Source organism: Pelodiscus sinensis, chromosome 2, assembly GCF_049634645.1.
Source record: "Pelodiscus sinensis isolate JC-2024 chromosome 2, ASM4963464v1, whole genome shotgun sequence".
NCBI classification, from domain to species: Eukaryota; Metazoa; Chordata; order Testudines; family Trionychidae; genus Pelodiscus; species Pelodiscus sinensis.
This window is the reverse complement of record NC_134712.1, coordinates 203,411,988-203,433,577: the sequence shown is the minus strand read 5'-3', so window position 1 is coordinate 203,433,577 and position 21,590 is coordinate 203,411,988. Positions and strand designations below refer to the sequence as shown.

Below are 21,590 nucleotides of genomic sequence, written 5' to 3'. Positions count from 1 at the left end.
ATTAAAGTCTCCCACGAGAACCAGGGCCTGCAATCTGGAAGCTTCGCTCAGTTGTCCGAAGAAAGCCTCATCTACCTCATCCACCTGATTCGGTGGCCTGTAGCAAACACCAACCACAACATCAATGCTGTTGTTTGCTCCTTTAAACTTAACCCATAGACTCTCAACAGGTTTTTCTCCCTCTTTATACTGGAGTTCAGAGCAATTGTAGTGCTCTCTTACATATAGTGCAACTCCTCCTCCTTTTCTTCCCTGCCTGTTGTTCCTGAACAGTCTATACCCTTCAATGACAGCGCTCCAGTCATGCGAGTGATCCCACCAAGTCTCTGTTATCCCAATTAAATCATATTTCTTGGTCTGGGCCAGGGCCTCCAGTTCTTCCTGTTTGTTGCCCAGGCTTCTCGCATTAGTGTACAAACACTTCAGGTAACCAGTTGATCGTCCTATCTTCTCCATTCAAAACATGGGTCCTCCTTTCTTGCCCCTTCCTCTCTGCATTTCTTCCCGGTATCCGACTTTCCCACTCCCCTCAGGGTTTTGGTCACCGTCCCCCGACGAACCTAATTTAAAGCCCTCCTCACTAGGTTTGCAAGCCTTCCTGCGAAGATGCTCCTTCCTCTCTTCGTTAGGTGGATCCCATCTCTTCCTAACAATCCTTGCTCCCGGAACAGAGTCCCATGGTCGAAGAAACCAAAGCCCTCTCTGCGACACCATCTGTGCAACCACGCATTTACGTCCTCAATTCGACGATCCCTGCCCAGTCCTTTCCCTTCGACAGGGTGGATGGAGGAGAATACCACTTGCGCTCCAAATTCTTGGATTCTTCTTCCTAGCACTACATAATCCGCAGTAACACGCTCAAGATCATTCTTGGCTGTATCATTAGTTCCCACGTGGAGAAGCAGGAAGGGGTAGCGATCCGAAGGTTTGATCAGCTTGGTAAGCCTCTCAGTCACATCCTGAATGCGAGCTCCCGGTAAGCAGCACACCCCTCGAGATTCCAGGTCTGGACGGCAGAGGGATGGCTCAGTCCCTCTTAGGAGGGAGTCCCCGACCACCACCAACCGTCGTTTCCTTTTGGGGGTGGTGGCCGTGGAACCCCCATCCGTAGGACTACGCATCCCATGCCTTCCAGTAGATGAAACAAAATACAGGACTATGTAGCACTTTAAAGACTAACAAGATGGTTTATTAGATGATGAGCTTTCGTGGGCCAGACCCACTTCCTCAGATCAAATAGTGGAAGAAAATAGTCACAACCATATATACCAAAGGATACAATTTAAAAAAATGAACACACATGAAAAGGACAAATCACATTACAGAACAGAAGGGGGATTTGGGGGGGGGGGGGGAAAGGAAGGTGAATGCCAGTGAGTTGTGACTATTTTCTTCCACTATTTGATCTGAGGAAGTGGGTCTGGCCCACGAAAGCTCATCATCTAATAAACCATCTTGTTAGTCTTTAAAGTGCTACATAGTCCTGTATTTTGTTTCAGCTACACCAGACTAACACGGCTACATCTCTATCACTATTCCAGTAGATGGTGTTCCCTTCTGGTTTCTTCCTTGTGAGGTCCCTTCCAGAGCTTTCAGCACTGCAGAGCCTGTGGAGAGAGCTTGAAAGCGATTGCTTACCTCTATAGCATCGGGGGATTCCCGTGCTAGCTTTTTTCCCCTTCTAGAAGTTACATGCTGCCAGTTCTCTTCTTGGTCACATACTGCCCTCTCTGGCTCTTCTGCCTGCCATGCTTGAAGGATTAAATGCTGCCTTCTATCGAGGAAGTCTTCATCCTCTCTGATCAAGCGTAGGGTTGACACTTGGGCCTCCAGTCCTCTAATTTTTTCTTCCAAAATGTCGACCAGCTTGCACTTGGTGCAGATGAAATGTGTTCTTTCTTCCGGGAGGAAGACACACATGGCACACGCTGTGCAGGTAACAACAGCAGACCCATCACCAACCATTGCTGCTGTCCTGGAAAAGGGATTTAAAAAGAAAGGCAAGAGACCCTCACGCCCTTTCCTCTCTCCTTCCCAACTCCCTCTCAAAACTCCCTGTTAGCACTCACCTGTTCGCAAGCTCCTTGGTGGCTTGCCCACTGCCTTATAAAGCCCCTCCCCCTACCAAGGCTCAGCCAATCAGCAGAGGCTTCTAGAATTCACACTTTAATTGGAAGCCAACAGTTTCCACCTGCCAATCACAGCACAAACTCCATCAAGGGGAGGGAGTGGGCAGAGGGGAGGTGGAAAACAAGAGGCCGTTCATAGGTATAATTAGATTGCAACTTTATTTGCTAATATCTGGGAGTGCCTGGCAACAAATAGTATAATGAAGGAAAGGGGGGTTGGCTCCCTGCTAATGTAGTAGAGTGAGCTCCAAGCCTCCTTTTCTCAGCTCCCTGAAGGGATATTTTCCTTCAAGTATTTTTCCAGTTTATTTCATCCAAAAACATATTCTTTCTATACTAAGTACCTGCATTTGACATCTACCACAAGGAGGCAGCAGCAAAATCCTTGACTGCCTTCCCACCTTCCCCTCCAGGTTTCTAGACAGTTATGTTAGACTTGTAGAAATAGAACTAGCAGAACCTTATTTGGGGCATAAGGGCCATATGCCATGTTTATTGTGAAGGCAGAATTCATTTACTGTCCCTAGCTACTAACATTATTCACCACGTATACACTCATGCACACAGTTCTACAGATGGGATATAATCACCAGCTTCAGTTGCTCATGCTATTCCACAGGCCAGGGTAGTCTAGACATAAGGAGGGAAGCAGTCATGTCAGTGGATGCAATGGAAGGGGCGGGGCCAGGATGCTTTTGACTGGTCTGAGGGTAGGGGAGCCCCTTTGCCCTCACCCCTTTCCACTAAGCCATCCATGCCCCTGCTGGTAGGAGGAGACTTCCCGTGCTCCCCCACCTCTTGGCCAATCAGGGCTTCCTGCCCTGCCAGGAGTGCGTGGCACTTAAGTGCTGCCCTCTCCTTTCAGGGTGGGGGTAGGGTGGAGGAGACCTTCACGTGCTCCTCCCGCCCCCAGGCCAGTCAGGGCTTGGGGGCAGGCGAGTGCGCAAAAGTCTGCCACCCTTCCAGGAGCGTGTGGCATTTCTGATTGGCTGGGGTGCGGGAGGAGCATGCAGACCTTTCTCTGCCCTACTCAGGCCCTGCAAGGAGGGCATGGCACTTACAAGTGCCACATGCTCTGTGCAAGGCAGAGGAAACGTCATGCGCTTCCTCTCACTGCCAGGCCCTAATTGGCCTGGAGGCAGGGGGAGTGGGCAGGGCCTCTGTGGGCTGGATCAGCCTGCTTGGCAGGCCAAATCTGGCCCGTGGAGGCCCTTTTGTCCACCCCTGCTTTAAACAGTTAAGGCAGTACAACGTATTAAATGGGGTTTTAGTTACAACACATAAAAAAGTTACACTAGCAGTTTCTTCAAAGGCAATTCTTAACAGGTTACTTAACACATTAATCTAAATCCCATTTGTAAAAATTGGGCCGTAATTCATGTAGTTACATAATGTCACAATGGTAGCTATAATTCATTAAATGGGTGCCTACCGTTAGATCCCTTCCTGTTTTAACTGAGGTTAACAATATTTGCACTCAGTGTCCGCTCCCGCACTGCCAAAGAGTATACAAGAATAGTCAGCCTCTCCTTCCAAGCCATGTTGGGATTCCTTCACCCCGAGGCCCAGCTGTGAACTGCCCCACCTGTATACCAAGAATATGTAGTCCACCCTACCACTCAGTTGGCCTTTCTACATGGTCCTTAAAGTGGAAATATGAGAAAATTAGTCCTGAATCTCTACCCAGGGTCTCGCATGTATCCTGTATGCATTTGAATGCTACTGGCCAGTTGTCTAAATCAATGGATCTCAAAGTATTTAAAGCCCTTACTGGGTAAATCTTTGCCTTGACCTGCTCATGTAGTATTATGGACTCATTGCCTCCCTCCACCCCTGCAGGTGGGTTTTTAACCTCAGAGTTAAGAAGACTGAATGCTTTTCCCACTGTAAATCCCTTTACTCCAAAGTCATTCCCTTGCTGGCCCAGGCACTAGTTCACTGACTTGAAAGGTGCAAAAAAATAGTGCCAGGAATTCAGCTTTGAACAAAACTGCCTCCTGGTCTCATCTCTGTATTTGACTGAAAGCTTTTGAACTATTTTTAAGCTTTTGAACTATGATGGCATGGTGCAGATCCTCCACAGGGCACATGTCCTGCACCCATTCTAATAAAAATTTCAGGACTAAGAACCTGACACAGATCTGGGTAATGAGTCGTACTGTTGGCAAGCATAAGGCTTAATGGGTGCAGCTAGTTTTTGGTGTCCCAGAGACATATATTGAAGTACCTAGTCTTCTGGAATAGGCAATATCATTCACAAAACCCATCTCTGGAACTGCTCAAATTTATTACAACTCCTGTCATAGGCCCTAAACTTTCATAGCGCTACTGAGTGCTCTTCTACCCTGAGAGCTAGCATAAGGTCAGGTTCCAGAGTGTTCCTGCTATCCATACGAGATCCTTTGCTGCTCCCAAACTTTGTCCATCTGAAATTGAGGCAATGCATTAGTTATGCTATTATCAGTCCCAGGCACAGGATTGGCAGAAAAATCATATGCTAAGATTTAAAAAATGTAATACATATCCCCTTACCAGTCACGTATCTGTGTCATCTTGGGTGCTAGCAATAGAAATGTACCACTGCCAAGCTGTCACTCCAAAACTGTATTGTTTTGCTGGCAAGCTTCATTCCCCAAATATTATTGCTAGCACAATGGGAAAGAATTCCAGGACTGTTCTAGCCTTCATTTTTATGAATGATTGAAAGGCAATCAGATTTAGGCTCCTATTAAATTACTTTTGAAGATGGGACTGAAGATTCTAAGTAATTTAGATATTTTGAAAACTTCACCACAAATCTGAATCCTGTTGAATCTATTGACCCCTATTGGTCACTGGTAAAAGAGACATGTGAATGGGGAAGAAACAACACTGACAAGTCTCCTCTATAAACAGAGAATTTCAGCTATTTTAAAAGTAAACTCCTTAGTATACATGTAGAAGCAGGAGGCCATTAATCTCTGGACAATATTGGAGTTCCATTGATATTATTGAATAGAGACCTATAGAATGTATTGTTGCTTCTCTCAACGTCTGTGTCCAATTAAACAAGTGCTGAACAATTGAAGGGTCAAAGATAAAGTATCACAATAACGCAAGATTGTACCTCAAGGTTGGCACTCTTGTTGCTAAGGTGATAACTGTTGATAAATATTTTGAGTATACTGAGGGCAAGCGCGAATATTTTACTTGCCAATATTAACTAAGTTTTAGCAGTGTTTGTACATATAGATGCTTATGAGAGTGGTTCTATCAACACTTATAAAATGGAAAAAAACTTTACAATTCTGTACCCCAAGCTTATCAAACACTTATTACACAGACTGTGTAGCTTGTGTCTCTGCCTAGGAGAATAGCTGATGAATCAATTTAAAAAGAAATATTGAATGCCTGGCCCAAGTCCTTATGCAGTTTTTTCTCTGTTCTATTCCCTTTGGCCCTATTGAGTAAGAATTTCAGGATCTGGCTCACTCACGAGTCTCTAAGCCAGTTCAGTAAATGAACATATTTATATTGAAGGTGACCCGTTCAGTATGAAAAGGACAAGTTGAGGTATGAAATTTGCACCAATCTAGGTAGTTATTAGCAGTAACTTTGAAAAATGTACACTTTTTTTCAATGGGGAAGAGAAGAGGACTTTACTCTCCTCTAGTATTCAAGCCCTTAAGGTGCTGAATACACTGTCCCTGGTACTGAAGAAAAAACAGTTAAGTATGTACAGGCAGTCCCCGGGTTATGTACAAGATAGGGACTGTAGGTTTGTTCTTAAGTTGAATCTGTATATAAGTCGGAACTGGCGTCAGCCGCTGCTGAAACTGATCAGTTTAAACCGCGGCTGAATCTGGATGCCAGTTCTGACTTACATACAGATTCATCTTAAGAAACCCAGGCGTCCCCAAGTCAGCTGCTGCTGAAACTGATCAGTGGCTAATTCCAGGAAGCCTGGGGCAGAGCAACTCTGCCTCGGGCTTCCTGTAGTCAGCCGCTGGTCAGTTTCAGCAGCGGCTGACTTGGGGACGCCTGGGGCAGAGCAGCTGGGGTGCTGCTGGGTTGCTCCAGTAGCGCGGCTCCTCAGCGCTACTGGAGCAACCCAGCAGCATCCCAGCTGCTCTGCCCCAGGCGTCCTGATTCAGCCACTGCTGAAACAGACCAGCAGCGGCTGAATCAGGACGCCTGGGGCAAAGCAGCTGGGGTGCTGCTGGGTTGGTCCGGAGCGGCGCTGCGGGACCAACCCGGCAGTCCCCAGCTGCTCTACCCCAGGGGTAGGCAAGAAAAGCCCGGTCTGCTGGGGGGGGGGGCACTAGCTGTACCCCCCCCAGCAGACCAGGGAGACGGGGGTGGCGGGACTACCCAAGTCCTCCACGGCTTTGCTCCGTCTCCCTGGTCTGCTGACCTGGGAGACGCGGAGCAAAGCCGCAGAGCACACGGGCAGCGGGACAGTCCAGGCGCGCCGCGGCTGTCCCACTGCTGGCGTGCTCCGAGGCTTTGCTCCCCATCTCCCTGGTCTGCTGGTCAGACCAGGGAGATGGGGAGCAAAGCCGCGGAGCACGCCCGCAGCGGGACAGCCCAAGCGCGCCCAAGGTGTGTCTAGACTACAGGGTTTTTCCGAAAAGTGGCCTTTTTTTAAAAAAAACTTCCCCTGTGCCTGGACTGCTGCCGCATTCTTTTGAAGGTATATCGAAAGAACGCGGCAGTTTTTTTTTTTTTTTTTACCACGGAAAAGTGCTCTTTCAATAAAAGGTGCTATGTAATGCAAACTGCCTTTTTTGAAAGAGAGCATCCAGACTGCCTGGGTGCTCTTTCAAAAAAGCAGCTTGCTTTTTCTAAAGTACTGGTTGTAGTCTAGATGCTCTTTCAAAAGAGGCTTGCAGTCTAGACGTAGCCAGAGGTTCCTCACCCATTTAAAGGGAAGAGAAGTGTTTCCATAACAAACTGGAGTTCTGACCTCTTACAAACAACTACCTTTTTTTCTTGGATCTTTGTTATGTTAAAGTTAATAAAAAGCACAGTTACCACCTTGACAGTGTTCTGTATAAAAAAGTTCAATTTTGCATCCTAGAAAAGCTATTCTGAGTTTTTTGCGTAAGAAAAGGTAATTACTAACGCATGTCCCAGCATGGTGTCTTAGTTGTTGCTAGTTTGTCTATTCAGGATAATGGTTTTCTCATACTAGATTTTATTATGATCTCTGAAACATCCATGAAACTGGAGCATGAGTATCAGGAGCATCGGCTCTGGGTTTGTGATGTCGGTGTTCTCTTTCCAACCTGTAGCATCCAGAATATGTTTACACATCATAGTGATCTTCTGTTGTGCCAAGCAGCATATAGATGGCAATACTCTGACATAATAGATCTTATAACTTCACTTTATGCAGTTCAATAGCAAAGTGAAACATTAGAAGACTTCAAATCAAGTTCTCCAACACTGTCTTACAGAACGTTGAATATATGTGTAAATGGCACACAAAAACCCTGGTGCTACATTAACACACACCCTTCTCTAGGACAGTGATTGTTTCTTAAAGAGAAAATTTACAAGGAGTTAAATTGTACAAATGGTATCTGATTTTTCACTTACAGTACATTTTTATAAAATAATTTGCCTTTTTCTCATCCTCTTTCAGCAATACGCACCTCTCCTGGCTGTATTCAGCACACAAGGCCAGTCAGAGCTGATTCTTCTCCAGAAGGTTCAAGAATACTGTTACGACAACATCCACTTTATGAAAGCCTTTCAGAAGATAGTGGTTCTCTTTTACAAAGGTATATGTCCCTGTCAATCTTCATATGGTGTACAATGAACACTGTGTCCTTGGCCTACTGGAATATACTGTACTAAGATGTTGAGTAAATTTGGCATGTATTTAGATCAGAGGTGGGCATAAATTTTTGACAGGGTCACTTCAGGATTTTGGAAAGTGGTCAAGGGCCACACTTGTCTGTGGAGGCTGTACAGGAGGTTGGGCACAGAAGGGCGCATGGGGCAAGGGACTGGGTGCAGGACACAGTGAGGTCTGAGGGGAAGTTTGGGTAAAGGAGGAGGTTGTGACCTGGGTCAGGGGATAGGAGTTTAAGGTCAGGGAAGGGGGTATGGGTACAGGAAACTGTTCTGGCCTAGGATTGGGGCACTAGGAGGAAGTGCAAAGTCTGGAAGGGAGCAGTGACTTGGGAGAAGGGGAAAAAGGGGTGTAGACTACAGAGGGTGTGGGTGTTGACTTGGGGCAGGGAATGGGATGCAGGGTCTGAGAGGGAGTGTGGGTGTAGGAGAGGATTTTGGCCTGGGGGAAGGGTGTAGGAGGGAGTACAGGCTCTGGGAGGGAGTTGTGACCTGGAGCAGGTGGGGTGCAGAGGATTTGGATGGTGATCTGGGGAGGGAGTTGGGGAATAGGAGGGCCTGGAGTGCCAGAGGCAGGCTCTGGCTGGGAGGTGCTTACCTAAGCCAGCAGCCCTGCAGCACCCCCGAGCAGACTGGGCTCCCTGCCTGCTGCAGCAGCCCCAATCACTTAAAACTGCAAGCTGCAAACCCCATGTGGCTCTCAGCTCCAGGATGGGGAAGAGACTGCTCCCATCCTCCAGGCCAATTTCTCAGCTCTTTCTGGCTGGTTGTTTCCAGCTTTGATTTAGATTCTGAAGCTGGTTTCTCTGGTCTGCTGAAATCACTTAAACCAACCAGAGATAGAATTGCCTCATAGGGAGATTCTCCTGTAGGGATGGAGGTGGTGGTGTTGGTATTGTCACTTGTTACACCAGCTGCTCTCTCACTAATGTAAGTTTGGGGGGAGGGAAGAAGTGGCATTACAGGCATTTTGCACATTGGAGTGGATATAGCTGAGCTCTGCTATACCTGATCCTCTGCTGGCATAAAGGACTTTATACCAGCAGTGTAAGTTAAAGCAAAATCTTCCTGCTTTAACCTATGCTGGTACTGGGTGGCCCTAAATCATGGAGTCACAACTGTGATCTCTGCAACTGCCTCACATGCATGTGGGGGAAGGGGTAATCAACATCCTCCTTTAAAGTACAGTGATCAAGGTTAGTCTTTGGCTTCTGTATGGGCATCATTCTGTTCCCACTGAAGTACAGTGCAAATCTTGCCCTAACATTAATGGAAGTAGAATCAAGCCTTAGTTAGACACTGTCAGGTCCTTGAAGCCATTATTTCCAGGATTGCATTTTTTTATAGTATAGATGGCTTCATAGCAGGTTTATTCAATTCAGGTTGTCATAGAGACTAATGGTCCTACACTGCATGTGAGATGTGGGTGATAAACAGCTTGTTCTGACATTCTTGCTATAAATAGCTGAAGGGGGAAAAAATCAATGTGACTAGAAATGCTTAGATTTTTGTTCGTATTGCATGTTCATATTTACTTTCAAAAACACACACACAACTGATGACGTAGGTTTCCAAAGCAGACAGAAGTCAACAGTATGTAGTCCCATCTTTATTGTGTTTAAATAGGTTGACTACTAGCTTAAAAATCGAAAATACGACTGAGAAATTAATACTTAAGACGCATGCATTTTAATTGTTTTCTTTCATGAATCCTCAATAGATAGAGTTCCATCCTTTGTTCGTTCTGTATATGCTGGATGAGCATTGTGGCTATTCTGCATGTTACTTATTTAAGTTGAGCACAAGTGGTAACCTGAATAGTTTATGTAGGTTTGCCTGGGGTTTGTAATGTAAGGGACATATAATGTATTTACATGAGTAACAATATGAATGTGTGATGAACAAAGGTATTGAGAATTGTGTACAGTTATTCCTAACCCCTCTTTTCTCATAAAAGCAGCATAAACATCTGATGACAAATTATAACAAGTAATAGACTTTCTTTGCCCATCTGAGCCCAATTTAGAATACAAGTATGGCCAGTCAGGGCAGGGATGACCATGCTGTCCCAGTCTACTAATGCCACTCAAACTTCTCAGATTCTATTTCTTCCTGCATGTGGGCCACATTTATTCTAAACTGTCCACCAGCCACAGTACAACATCATAATTTTAACAACTCCTTTCAGTCCTTCTTTGCTAGGGTGATAGGAGGAAATGAAGTCTTTGCATCTCTGTAGCTTCATTGGTGATGTGCAATCACCTACTACCTGGGAAGTCCACCAGGTAACCAAGAGTTGTGGTGGTGGGGAAAGAACAGCAGCCACTCTGTCCTCTCCCTTGAAGGACTGATTATCTTGGGCCCAGAGGTCACTGTGGTTTCATTGTGATCTCCAGGAAGTAAAACAGAGGGGCCATGAATTAGAGAGATTTCGGAGTACCCAGTCATCTTCTCTTGTATGGTGAATTTACACAGCATATGGCATAGCTATGGATGGGACTAAGACATGCAAGCAGCTACCCAGCAGAGCTCTCTTAGGTAGTGCACAGTGTGACACTTTGGACTCTCTCACCCTATGAAACATTATTTATTGCAAGGGAGACTTTCCAAGGGGCAAATGGGAGTTGGTCAATGGGAGCAGGGCACCAGATTGCTATTTCTCTAGAGGGTAAGATGGAATTTTCCCTTAATGTATCAGCAAAAATGCTGTCTGAATGTAAACTAGAAAACCTAAAAGTCTGTGTTCTTACTCTGAAATCTGTTACCTGCATAATGTACAGTGAGAGAGCCAGATTTCTTCATGTAGTGGAGCAGCTCTGTGCCATGCTGCTTGGCCTAATCTGACCTTGAAAGCCAATTTAACCATCCCAGAGCAGACTATCCCAGTGTAAAGGCGATCCTCTAGTGATTTAGAGATGATCTAAGGACCCCCATGTTATCAGTCCTCACTTGTGCTGGCGTAGCACAGAAAAGGGATATGACCAGGATATCCTGGTGATATGCCAATCCTAGGCTGTGGGTTCCCTGCCCACTGCAGCCCAGTGTAAGTTAGTGCAACACTTAATGCAGACAGCTAAACAGAGCAGCCAGACCATCCTTAGGCATATGGAACACTAAATTGGTGCCCAGATTTAGTGGTGTCATGCTGGATACACCTAGGGGGTGTGTAGCCCCATCCCAGGGGGCTCAGCTGAAACAGTTGCAGCATGTAAAAAATAATTGTCATAAACTTTAATCAGAAATACCTAAAATAAACCATCCCTGATGTTCCCTTTGCTTCTGAGCAATCTAGGGCTATCATTAACGACACCCCGTCCTGGCTGATTTGCTTAATTGAACATCTCTGCATTGACAGGAGAATATTCTCTCTTATGAACATTGCAGGCACAAATGAATTACCAAGGATGTTTCTCGGAAATGAAAGAAAAGATGTGATTGTCATTTCTGTAACTTAAGGTATTTTTATTCCTTTTCTGGATGCATTTCCTGTCACTGCAGGTACATTCACTTCTTTTTAGTGTCATGAAATTATATGCAGGCAAATTTCCCCACCATCTTGGGGCCTTTCTCATTTTTCACATGTGTAATATGATTTTTTCTGTTCTGGATTAAGACTCATCTAATTTTTGTAACATCTCGACCACTAGAACAGATTTTACAATTGTTACAGATCCATCATCCTCAGACCTCCCCCCCTAGTTCAGGAAAGCCCTTAAGCATGTGACTGTGCTTTTCTCTGCCCTCTCCACCAGCCTTCTTCCTGCCCCTCCCCACTCTGGGGTTGTGGCTGGGGTCGGGGGGAGAGTGGTTTGGGGAAGGGGCCAGCCATGAGGAACCCTGTCCCCATTTGACCATTCTCTTGATCGTGCAGTTGCTCCTCAAGAAGAGCACGTGGATCTGACTAAGACTTCTATTAGAGAAGAGTCTATTAGATGGAGATTCTCTAGGTCAGTGTTTCCCAATTGGTGCTCTGTGAAACCCTGGGGTCTCGCGAGGAGCCGGCACTCCTCCGCCCCCTCTGAAAGACAGTGCCCCGGCTAGCCAGCTTCTTAAAGAAGCAGCACACTTGTTTCCCGTTCCTCCCTGGCGACGCAGAGGCGTAGCGAGGCGGGGGCAGAGGGGAACAGTTGCTTCAGGCCAGCACAATAGTGGGGTGCCAGACAGGGGTTACCCTACGTGATCCACAGCGGGGAGGGAAGCACTTCCCCTCCCCCAAAGGACCTGTCACACGCTGCCTGAACAGCTGGAGCTGACACACCTGGTAACTTAGTTCTGCGGCCTTTCTGCGTGATGAGGGGAGGTCAGGAGACCGGGGGCTGTACGGCTCTAACTGTGCAGGCAGCGCTCTCTGTTCTGGGACTTCCCGCACCCTCCCCCACCGGATGGCATCGTGGAAGTAAGTTGCTGGAGTACAACAGCCCCTGCTGTTCAGGCAGCGTGCACGCCAGCTGTTTGGGGAGGGGAAGTGCAGTTGCATACTTTCTGGAACCCAGAGGTGCTGTAGGATTCCAGGTACTGGTCCCATCTGCCCCTGCCCAGACCCCCCCATGACTACCCTGTCCCCTGCTCCCACCAGCACTGTCCCCAGCACCCAGCAGCACCCTGCCACTCATCCCAGCACCACCCTGCCATCCACCGTAGCACCCAGCACCACCCTGTCCCTGATCCCAGGACTCTGTCCCTGGCCCCAGCAGCACCCAGCCCCAGAATCCTTCAACCCACTGAAGCACCCAGCACCACCCTGTCTCTGGCCTCAGCACCCTGCCATACACCCTAGCACCCTGACACCCATCCTAGTACCCAGCAGCACCCTGTTCCTGGTCCCAGCACCCTGCTACCCATCCCAGTGCCCAGCAGGACCATGTCCCTGTCCCAGCACCCCGCCACCTGTGCAGCCACCCAGCAGCACTCTCTTCCTGGCCCCAGCACACACTAGCACCCTGTCCCCTGCCCCCACCAGTACAGTTGGGACCACAGTAGTGAGGCCTGGGAGTTTTGGAGGGTTTTTTTTGCATCTCACTTGTGTGGCCCCAACTTACTTTTCTGTGGGTCAGTGACCCTTTACTCAAAACAGGTTCCTTGCTCCTCTCATAAATAAAGACAATACTAAAACCTTTTGAGTTTGACATAATATTTTATTTAAAAATGACGCCTGGCAAACTTACCCCTAATTGAGGCCAAATCCCCATCTTACTGCAGCATCATAACACTCCTGCACCACCTGACCCCAAATTTGAGCCTATCATACACTGGAACCCCCTGTCCTGAGCCTCTTACATCCCCAAACTCCTGCATCCCCAGTCTTCTGCCACAACATTCCTGCACCATCCACACATCACAAATCTGTGTCCTGTGCCCATCATACTCACAGCTTCCTTGCCCTGAGCCCCTCACATATCCAGCCCAAGCTCCTGCACCCTCACATCCACAAGCCTGTGACTTGCTCAGCACCCCAACCTTCCACTTGAGCCCAACACTCCCCAGCCTGGAGCCCCCTCCCTGAGCCAACATCCCCTTCTCCTGAATCCAAATTCCCTCCTAGAGCTTGCACTTCTCACCCCTTCCCACACCCAAATCCCTCATTCCCACCCCAGAGCCTGCACCTCCTGTCTCAACCCAGTGAGAATATATAAGGGCTGGGGATAGCAAGTGATGGGGAGGAGGGGAACAGAAAGGATGGGGCCTCAAATGCATGGGGTCTTGGGAAAGGAATGTGATTTTCATGCATTGGTGGGTTCCCCTCTTTTGTTTTTTTGTTTTTAATTTGCTTGACAAACCTAGCAGTGCCTTGAAATTCTGAGAAGTTGAAAAGAGTTTCATAGCCAAAAAAAATTGGGAAACACTGTTCTAGGTTTTAGTCAGAAAAGAGGAGAGGAGATGATAAAGTATGGGCCAGATCAGACGAGAAACAAGCACATATATAAGAATCTAATACATCAGGGAAGGGCGGGCAGACAAACAGTGACAATTTTGTAAAGTGCTTCTACACAAATGCTAGAAGTCTAAATAATAAGATGGGTGAATTAGAGAACATTATATTAAAGGAGGAGTGTGACGGGGCAGAGCAGCCCCGCCACTCGCCAAAGTTACCTGGGGCCACCGAGGGGGGGGGGGTCACGGACGCAGCAGGCCGTTCGGGCCTGGGAAGCTCGAGCGAGGGGGGCGTGGCACGTCATCATGGCGCGCCCGGGAGCGTGACGGGTGATGTCACGGGCGCGATGACGGAGGGGGAGGGGGGAACCCGGAAGTGCCGGGACGGTAGAAAAGAGGGGAGGGCGGGCGCAAAGGGGGCAGCCGGCGTGGAAGGAGCGGAGAGGGGGAGTGCAGCAGGGGGAGGGACCCTTGCAGGAAGGACTCCGGAGGGGGAGGCCCCAAGCGAGGCGGCTGGATAGCCGACGCGAGGGAAGCCGGCGGAGTGGAGGAAGACCCAGGGCGGGTCGTGTATCCCGGGAGCAGGTGCGTTTGGGGTACTAACCCCCCTGCTACCACCGAGAGGCACGGTCTCGGTGTTAGGGCCCTGGGTCGGGGTCCAGAGTGAGGGCGGGCCCGGACCCCCCACTCCGCCTAAGAGGTGCGGAATCCAGCGGTGCATTGGGCACAATCTAACTTCCAGCGGGGAGTGGCGGCGGTCTGCGCCCCCACCCCGTGACAAGGAGATTGACATAATAGACATCACAGAAACCTGGTGGAATGAGGACAATCAGTGGGACACAATCATACTGGGATATAAAATATATTGGAAGGACAAAATAAGTCGTGCGGGTGGCGGATTGGCACTATATGTGAAAGATAATATGGAATCAAATGAAGTAAAAGTCTTAAATGAATCAACATGCTCCATAGAATCACTATGGATAGTAATTCCATGCTCTAATAAGAATATAGCAGTAGGGATATATTATCGATCACCTGACCAGGACAGTGATAGTGACGTTGAAATGCTAAGGTAGATTAGAGAGGCTATCAAAATAAAAAACTCAATAATAATGGGGGATTTCAATTATCCCCATATTGACTGGGTACATGTCACCTCAGGACAACATGCAGAGATAAAATTTCTCGATGCGTTAAATGACTGCTTTTTGGAGCAGCTGGTACAGGAACCTACAAGGAGAGAGGCAATTCTTGATTTAGTCCTATTAGAGCACAGGAACTGGTCCAGGAGGTAACTATTACAGGACCACTTGGGAATAGTGACCATAATATAATAACATTCAACATTCCTGTGGTGGGAGGAAAACCTCAGCAGTCCAATTTCAAAAAGGGGAATTACACAAAAATGAGGAGGTTAGTTAAACAGAAATTAAAAGGTATAGTGACTAGAGTGAAATCCCTACAAGCTGCAGGGAAAATTTTTAAAGACACCATAATAGAGGCCCAACTTAAATGTATACCCCAAATTTAAAAACATAGTAAGAGACCTAAAAAAGAGCCACCGTGGCTTAACCACCATGTAAAAGAAGCAGTGAGAGATAAAAAGGCATCTTTTAAAAAGTGGAAGTCCAATCTTAGAGAGGTAAATAGAAAGGAAAATAAACACTGCCAAATTAAGTGTAAAAATGTAATAAGAAAAGCCAAAAAAGATTTTGAGGAACAGCTAGCCAAAAACTCAAAAAGAAATAGCAAAACATTTAAGTACATTAGAAGCAGGAATCCTGCTAAAAAACCAGCGGGGCCCCTAGATGATGGAGATGCAAAAGGAGCAATCAAGGACGATAAAGCCATTGTGGAGGGACTTAATGATTTCTTTGCTTCAGTCTTCATGGCTGAAGATGTTAGGGAGATTCCCAAACCTACATCATCTTTTGTGGGTGATGAATCTGAGGAACTCTCCCGGATTGAAGTGTCATTAGAGGAGGTTTTAGAACAAATAGAAAAACTTAACACTAACAAACCACCAGGACTGGATGGCATTTGCCCTATGTTCTGAAAGAACTAAAATGGGAAATGGCGGAACTATTAACTGTGGTTTGTAACCTATCCTTTAAATCGGCTTCTGTACCCAAAGACTGGAAGATAGCTAACATAATGCCAATATTTAAAAAGGGCTTTAGAGGCAACCCTGGCAATTACAGACCAGTAAGTCTAACGTCTGTACCGGTCAAATTAGTTTAAACAATAGTTAAGAATAAAATTTTCAGACACGTAGAACATAATTTGTTGAGCAAAAGTCAACATAGTTTCTGTAAAGGGAAATCATGTCTTACTAATCTATAAGAGTTCTTTAAAGGGGTTAACAAACATGTAGACAAGGGGGATCCAGTGGATATAGTATAATTAGACTTCCAGAAAGCCTTTGACAAGGTCCCTCACCGCAGGCTCTTGTGTGAATTAGGTTGTCATGGGATAAGAGGAAAGATCCTTTCATGGACTGAGAACTGGTTAAAAGTCAGGAAACAAAGGGTAGGAATAAATAGTAAATTTTCAAAATGGAGAGGTGTAACTAATGGTGTTCCCCAAGGGTCAGTCCTAGGACCAATCCTATTCAACTTATTCATAAATGATCTAGAGAAAGGGGTAAGCAGTGAGGTGGCAAACTTTGTGGACGATACTAAACTGTTCAAGATAGTCAAGACTAAAGCAGACTGTGAAGAACTTCAAAAAGATCTCACCAAACTGAGTGATTGGGCAACAAAATGGCAAATGAAATTTAATGTGGATAAGTGTAAAGTAATGCACATTGAAAAAAATAATCCCAACTATACATACAAAGAGTGCTGATTTAGCTACAACTAATCAGGAAAGAGATCTTGGCGTTATCATGGATAGTTCTCTGCAAACGTCCATGCAGTGTGCAGCGGCAGTCAAAAAAGCAAATAGGATGCTAGGAATTATTAAACAAGGGATAGAAAATAAGACGAAGAATATCTTATTGCCCCTATATAAAACTATAGTACGCCTACATCTTGAATATTGCATACAGATGTGGTCTCCTCACCTCAAAAAAGAGATTTTGGCATCAGAAAAGGTTCAGAAAAGAGCAACTAAAATGATTAGGGGTTTGGAACAGATCCCATATAAGGAGAGGCTAAAGAGACTGGGACTTTTCAGTTTAGAAAAGAGGAGACTGAGGGGGGATATGATAGAGGTATATAAAATCATGAGTGGTGTGAAGAGGGTGAATAAAGAAAAGTTATTTACTTGTTCCCATAATATAAGAACTAGAGGACACCACATGAAATTAATGAGTAGCAGGTTTAAAACTAATAAAAGAAAGTTCTTCACACAGTTCACAGTCAACCTGTGGAACTCCTTGCCATAGGAGGTTGTGAAGGCTAGGACTATAACAGAGTTTAAAAAAAGAGCTAGATAAATTCATGGAGGTTAGGTCCATAAAAGGCTATTAGCCAGGGAGTAAGGAATGGTGCCCCAGCCTTTCTTTGTCAAAGACTGAAAAAGGATGGCAGAAGACAAATTGCTTGATCACTGTCTTTGGTCCACCCCCTCTGGGGCTCCTGACATTGGCCACTGTTGGCAAACAGGATACTGGGCTAGATTGATCTTTGGTCTGACCCAGTACGGCCATTCTTATGTTTCTAGTGGTCACTCTGCACTACTGCATCCCTCTGAATAGCCCCATCCCTTTCCATGTTATGGAAAACTGTCCCATTTAGGCACTTCCCGTTTTCCTGGCACAACCAACCCTTGACCTTGCTTTATGATAAGAGAAGAGGAAGCTGCATGGCCCTAGCTTGTAGTAGTTCTTGAACAAATGGGTAGATGCACATTTCTAAATTAGATAATGGAGTTAATTTTCTTTGGTCTTTCACTGCTAGTATCTGCCTATAATCTTTTTGCCACAGTAGAATATACTTTTGTCCTGATACTCAGCAGAGTAGTGAGGGGAATCCCATATACTAGGTAGCACTGAAGAAGCTGGTGTAAATCACTTCTGAAAATGTGCTGACTATGAGCAGATGCAGTTTTTATTCTAGCCTCATGTCATCCAATGGCCCTGAAGGCCACAATGCATCATAGATATTGGCTCAATGAGAGGCATTTATTGGCTGTATTGCAGAAGCTCTGTCTCTTGGGCTAGAGGCTTATTGTTTAACAACAGCTAGGACCATTGAGCGTCCTGACTCAGTTTATTCAGCCTGATGTGCCTCTTGCCCATCAATTATTTTTGTTCTTGGTTCTTAAAAGAAGAATTTTGAGAGCATGGTCCTTTTAAATATTTCCTGTGATGGTTAATGTTTAATCAGCTGGGAAAGATAAGAGACTCCACATTAGGATGGGATTCTTGTTACTTTAATTTTTCAAAATCTTGCACAGTTATGGGAGTCAGTAGCAAAAGAAACAATAGTATTTCTTATTGAGGTGAATCCTAAAAGATGCAGGTAGACGTCCTTTGAAATTGGTATATTTTTATCTCTTATTTAAAGCCAGTTGAGTAGAGGAGTAATTACTCTTTGCAGAAGCATGAGACACAGTGGTTTATTTTAAGGTTAACATTTAACTAATGATTGACTTCCCAGTATGACACACAGCTGGAATCTCTCTAATGTGACATTCTGCAGTTACGGCCTACTGTCAAGTACAATGCTGATTCAAAGCTTACCCTCCCTATGATCAAAATGATTCATTAATACTACCTCAGCCTAGCAGTATTTAATTTTATTTTTTTCATTGTCTTCTGTCTTATGCTAATCTTTGCAAGTGTTGTTCTGAATTGCAGCTGATGTCCTGAGCGAAGAAGCCATCCTGAAGTGGTACAAAGAAGCACATCTTGCTAAAGGCAAAAGTGTATTTCTTGACCAGATGAAGAAATTTGTTGAGTGGCTGCAAAATGCTGAAGAAGGTATAATTCTGTTTAACATAAGAGTATTTAGTAGCATTTTGGCAAATCCATCTTAAAGCTGTTGTTTGTTAGTTATATTATAGTCGTACCTATAGGTTCCAGTCATGACCCCACTGTGTATTGCATAGATGTATAGTAAAAAACTGTTCCTGGTCATCATAGTTTCCAATCTTCATTTTTAAAAGGTAGGCACCACTATTTCTCATGTTATTAATGATATCCACATGAAGTTTTGAGCTCATAAAATTCCACCAATCTTGTAGAATTAATTTCATTGAATAATGCGGAATTCCTGAACAAGAAAAGCACTCATAAAGAAACAAGAACTGTAGTTACTGTTTAAAATAAGTAATGGAAAGGGATATGAATGGGTGTTTCGGCCTAGGCTGGTGCCCTACCATAGTAAACTCTTTGCCTTCCTGCTATAAGAACAAGTGAACAGTCCCTTTTGAAAACTGATCCCATGTTAGTTGCATTGATTGGCAGGTTACTCCTGAGGGGATTCTGTACCAAAAAATTCAAAATTCTGCATGAATATTTTATTCAATATTCAGAATTTAAATTGTATTTAATTTATTAAATAATGCAATATATAATCACACCAGTTTCAACTGTTTTGATAATTTATTAAAACTAATAACACAGAAAAAAGTCACTAACTATTCAGCATTTCCTCAAAACACACACAACTTGAGTTACAAATACTTGATAACTAATGCCCTGCATTCCAATTATAATCCTTTTATTTTTTATTTAAATTGCATTACAAAAACAAACGGGAAATAAACAGAATGTCATTTTAAATTGCTCAGCCTTTCACACATGAAAGTCTGAGGAATTTTGCTAATCATCGTCCTGGACTTGGCTGGTTACTTTGAGAAGTGCTTGGTTCTGATTGTTCTGACATTTTATTGACCCTCTGCTGTATTTATAGAGAGCAATCATATCCCCCAAACTCATTAAGTCTCCTCAGAAGGTAGGTTTTCCATTCCTCAAATCATCTGAGTAGCTCTTCTTTGCACCAATTTGAATTCATCTTAAACGGGGCACCAGAATTGCACATGGTGTTCCAGGTGAGGTGGTCTTATATAATGGCACTAACACTACCCTGTCTTTACTGGAAATACTGTGCATCACAGGACTGCATTTGTCTTTTTTTCCACAGTGGAATCACATTTGTGGCTTGTATCATTGAACACAGGATGACACTCAGGTCTTCTCTCACTGATACATCGTCAGCTTATTGCAAAAAAGTCTTCTGCGTGACTTTGCACTTTTAAGTTTGGTTTGAAATACATTTGCAACATACTTTCCCCATAAGTGACCAGTAAGAGATTCAGCATAACGTAAACTTAATTTTAGTTGGCAGTTGGGGAGATATAATGTTTTATTTAGATTTTTGTTAGCAAATATTTGACCTGTTCTTCAGTCTGTTTATAGCCACTAGTTTTGTGAACAGTCCATATCATGAGAGTCTTCAGAAACTGATTTAACAGAGCACACCAGCTGCAGTATGTAACTTGTATTCTGGACATCAACAATCCTGCTTGGACCTAAATTTAACCAATATATACTTTTAACTCACTTTATTTTATGGGAAAGGTAGGTCTAGATTCTGTTCTAAATTTAGAACTGTAATAATTCAAATCTGTGAGTATAACTGAGAGTAGAATTAGGCATTCTGTTTGCAGTATGTTTCTTGCTGAGCCGTTTTCAATGATCCAACTTCCCTTCCCTAGGAAATGTGATGTAGGAGGCAAATCTTTATTCATCTTTTTGCAAGGGTATCTTTACTGTTACTGTTTACAGGAATAACAATATAACTGTCACCGTAAGTCCTGTTAGAGCTGAAAAGTTTTACCTTTTTTCTTTTTAACCTCATAGAATCAGAATCTGAAGGTGAGGACAATGAAGATGGTTCAACGAAGCACAATCTCTAGGCTACTGCCAAGTGCTCTTGAGGAATGCCACACTATTCAAGCAAAAGAGATTTTTTTTTCAGTGTCATACAGAAAACTCATGGCTGTGCTTTCCTTTCATTTAGAAGAATAAACTCTTCTAATGGAGCCTGAGGCATTAGATGCTCTCCTTGGGACTCTGCCTAAGTTAGTGTCCAGTGAATTAGAATTAAAGACATTCAGCAAGGAAACCTATAGGAAACATGGAATGAAATATTTATGGACTCCTTTTTATCTTTTTTGGTACTGTGATGTGTTAATACTCCTATGTCTGTTTACAGAATTGTTTGATTTGTGTTTGTAACTTATATTGTATATGTGACTTGATACCACCACATTTTTTTGAATAAATGGCTTTTTGTATCTTACTTCCTTTGTTCTCAGTGCTTTTGTTTCATAGACTTAATGTGTTCAGTGGCAGACAAAATTTATTGTTCCTGATGTGAAATCTCAGCAACATATTTTGAAACTTCCTCTACTCATTTTTTGTATTTTTAAAGTTCACGGTTCAAAGCTACAGTTGGCTAAGGATAGGCAATAAGCACTTTTTTTTCCTCAATTTTGTCTGATCCAAATTGGACAGACTACCCAATCTGTGTTAACCTGCACATCAGGATGCTCTTAAAGTTTCCAATCCCGCAAAGTGCAAAAAAGGGGTAAGAATCCTGCCTTTATTGTACAGATACAAGATGACATTGTCAAAGGGGGACATGACAGCCATGCTCTCAATGTATGTGCACTTTTACCATTCCTAAAAATCTATCTTGGAAGGAGAGACATGCTCATCTGCATGTGCAGTTCTATCTTCCTTCTCCAGATGCAGGTCTTCACAGGTATGGTGGGGGCATGTGTACGATACCGGTT

At 44.6% G+C, this 21,590-nt stretch overlaps 1 protein-coding gene and 2 long non-coding RNA genes across 19 annotated transcripts in view; 1 reads left to right on the top strand and 2 right to left on the bottom strand.

The window, feature by feature from the left end:
* The window catches only part of BZW2 (basic leucine zipper and W2 domains 2), a 95,511-nt gene extending 74,417 nt beyond the window's left edge, over nucleotides 1–21,094 (top strand). For 12 of the 13 annotated variants that reach the window (XM_075922262.1, XM_075922261.1, XM_075922264.1 and 9 more), the window contains 3 exons: nucleotides 7,756–7,894; nucleotides 18,646–18,768; nucleotides 20,653–21,094. In XM_075922262.1, the coding sequence (XP_075778377.1) occupies nucleotides 7,756–7,894; nucleotides 18,646–18,768; nucleotides 20,653–20,708 (318 nt within the window). In that variant the 3' untranslated portion in view covers nucleotides 20,709–21,094. Of the gene's footprint in view, nucleotides 1–7,755; nucleotides 7,895–11,351; nucleotides 14,035–18,645; nucleotides 18,769–20,652 lie in introns of those variants that run through there. The other variant, XM_075922263.1, reaches the window with a different exon arrangement.
* LOC106733017 (uncharacterized) overlaps nucleotides 1–21,590 on the bottom strand; it is an 88,098-nt gene that overhangs the window by 36,533 nt on the left and 29,975 nt on the right. The window lies entirely within an intron of this gene.
* Nucleotides 1–21,590, bottom strand: part of LOC142827330 (uncharacterized) — a 53,567-nt gene that overhangs the window by 13,135 nt on the left and 18,842 nt on the right. The window lies entirely within an intron of this gene.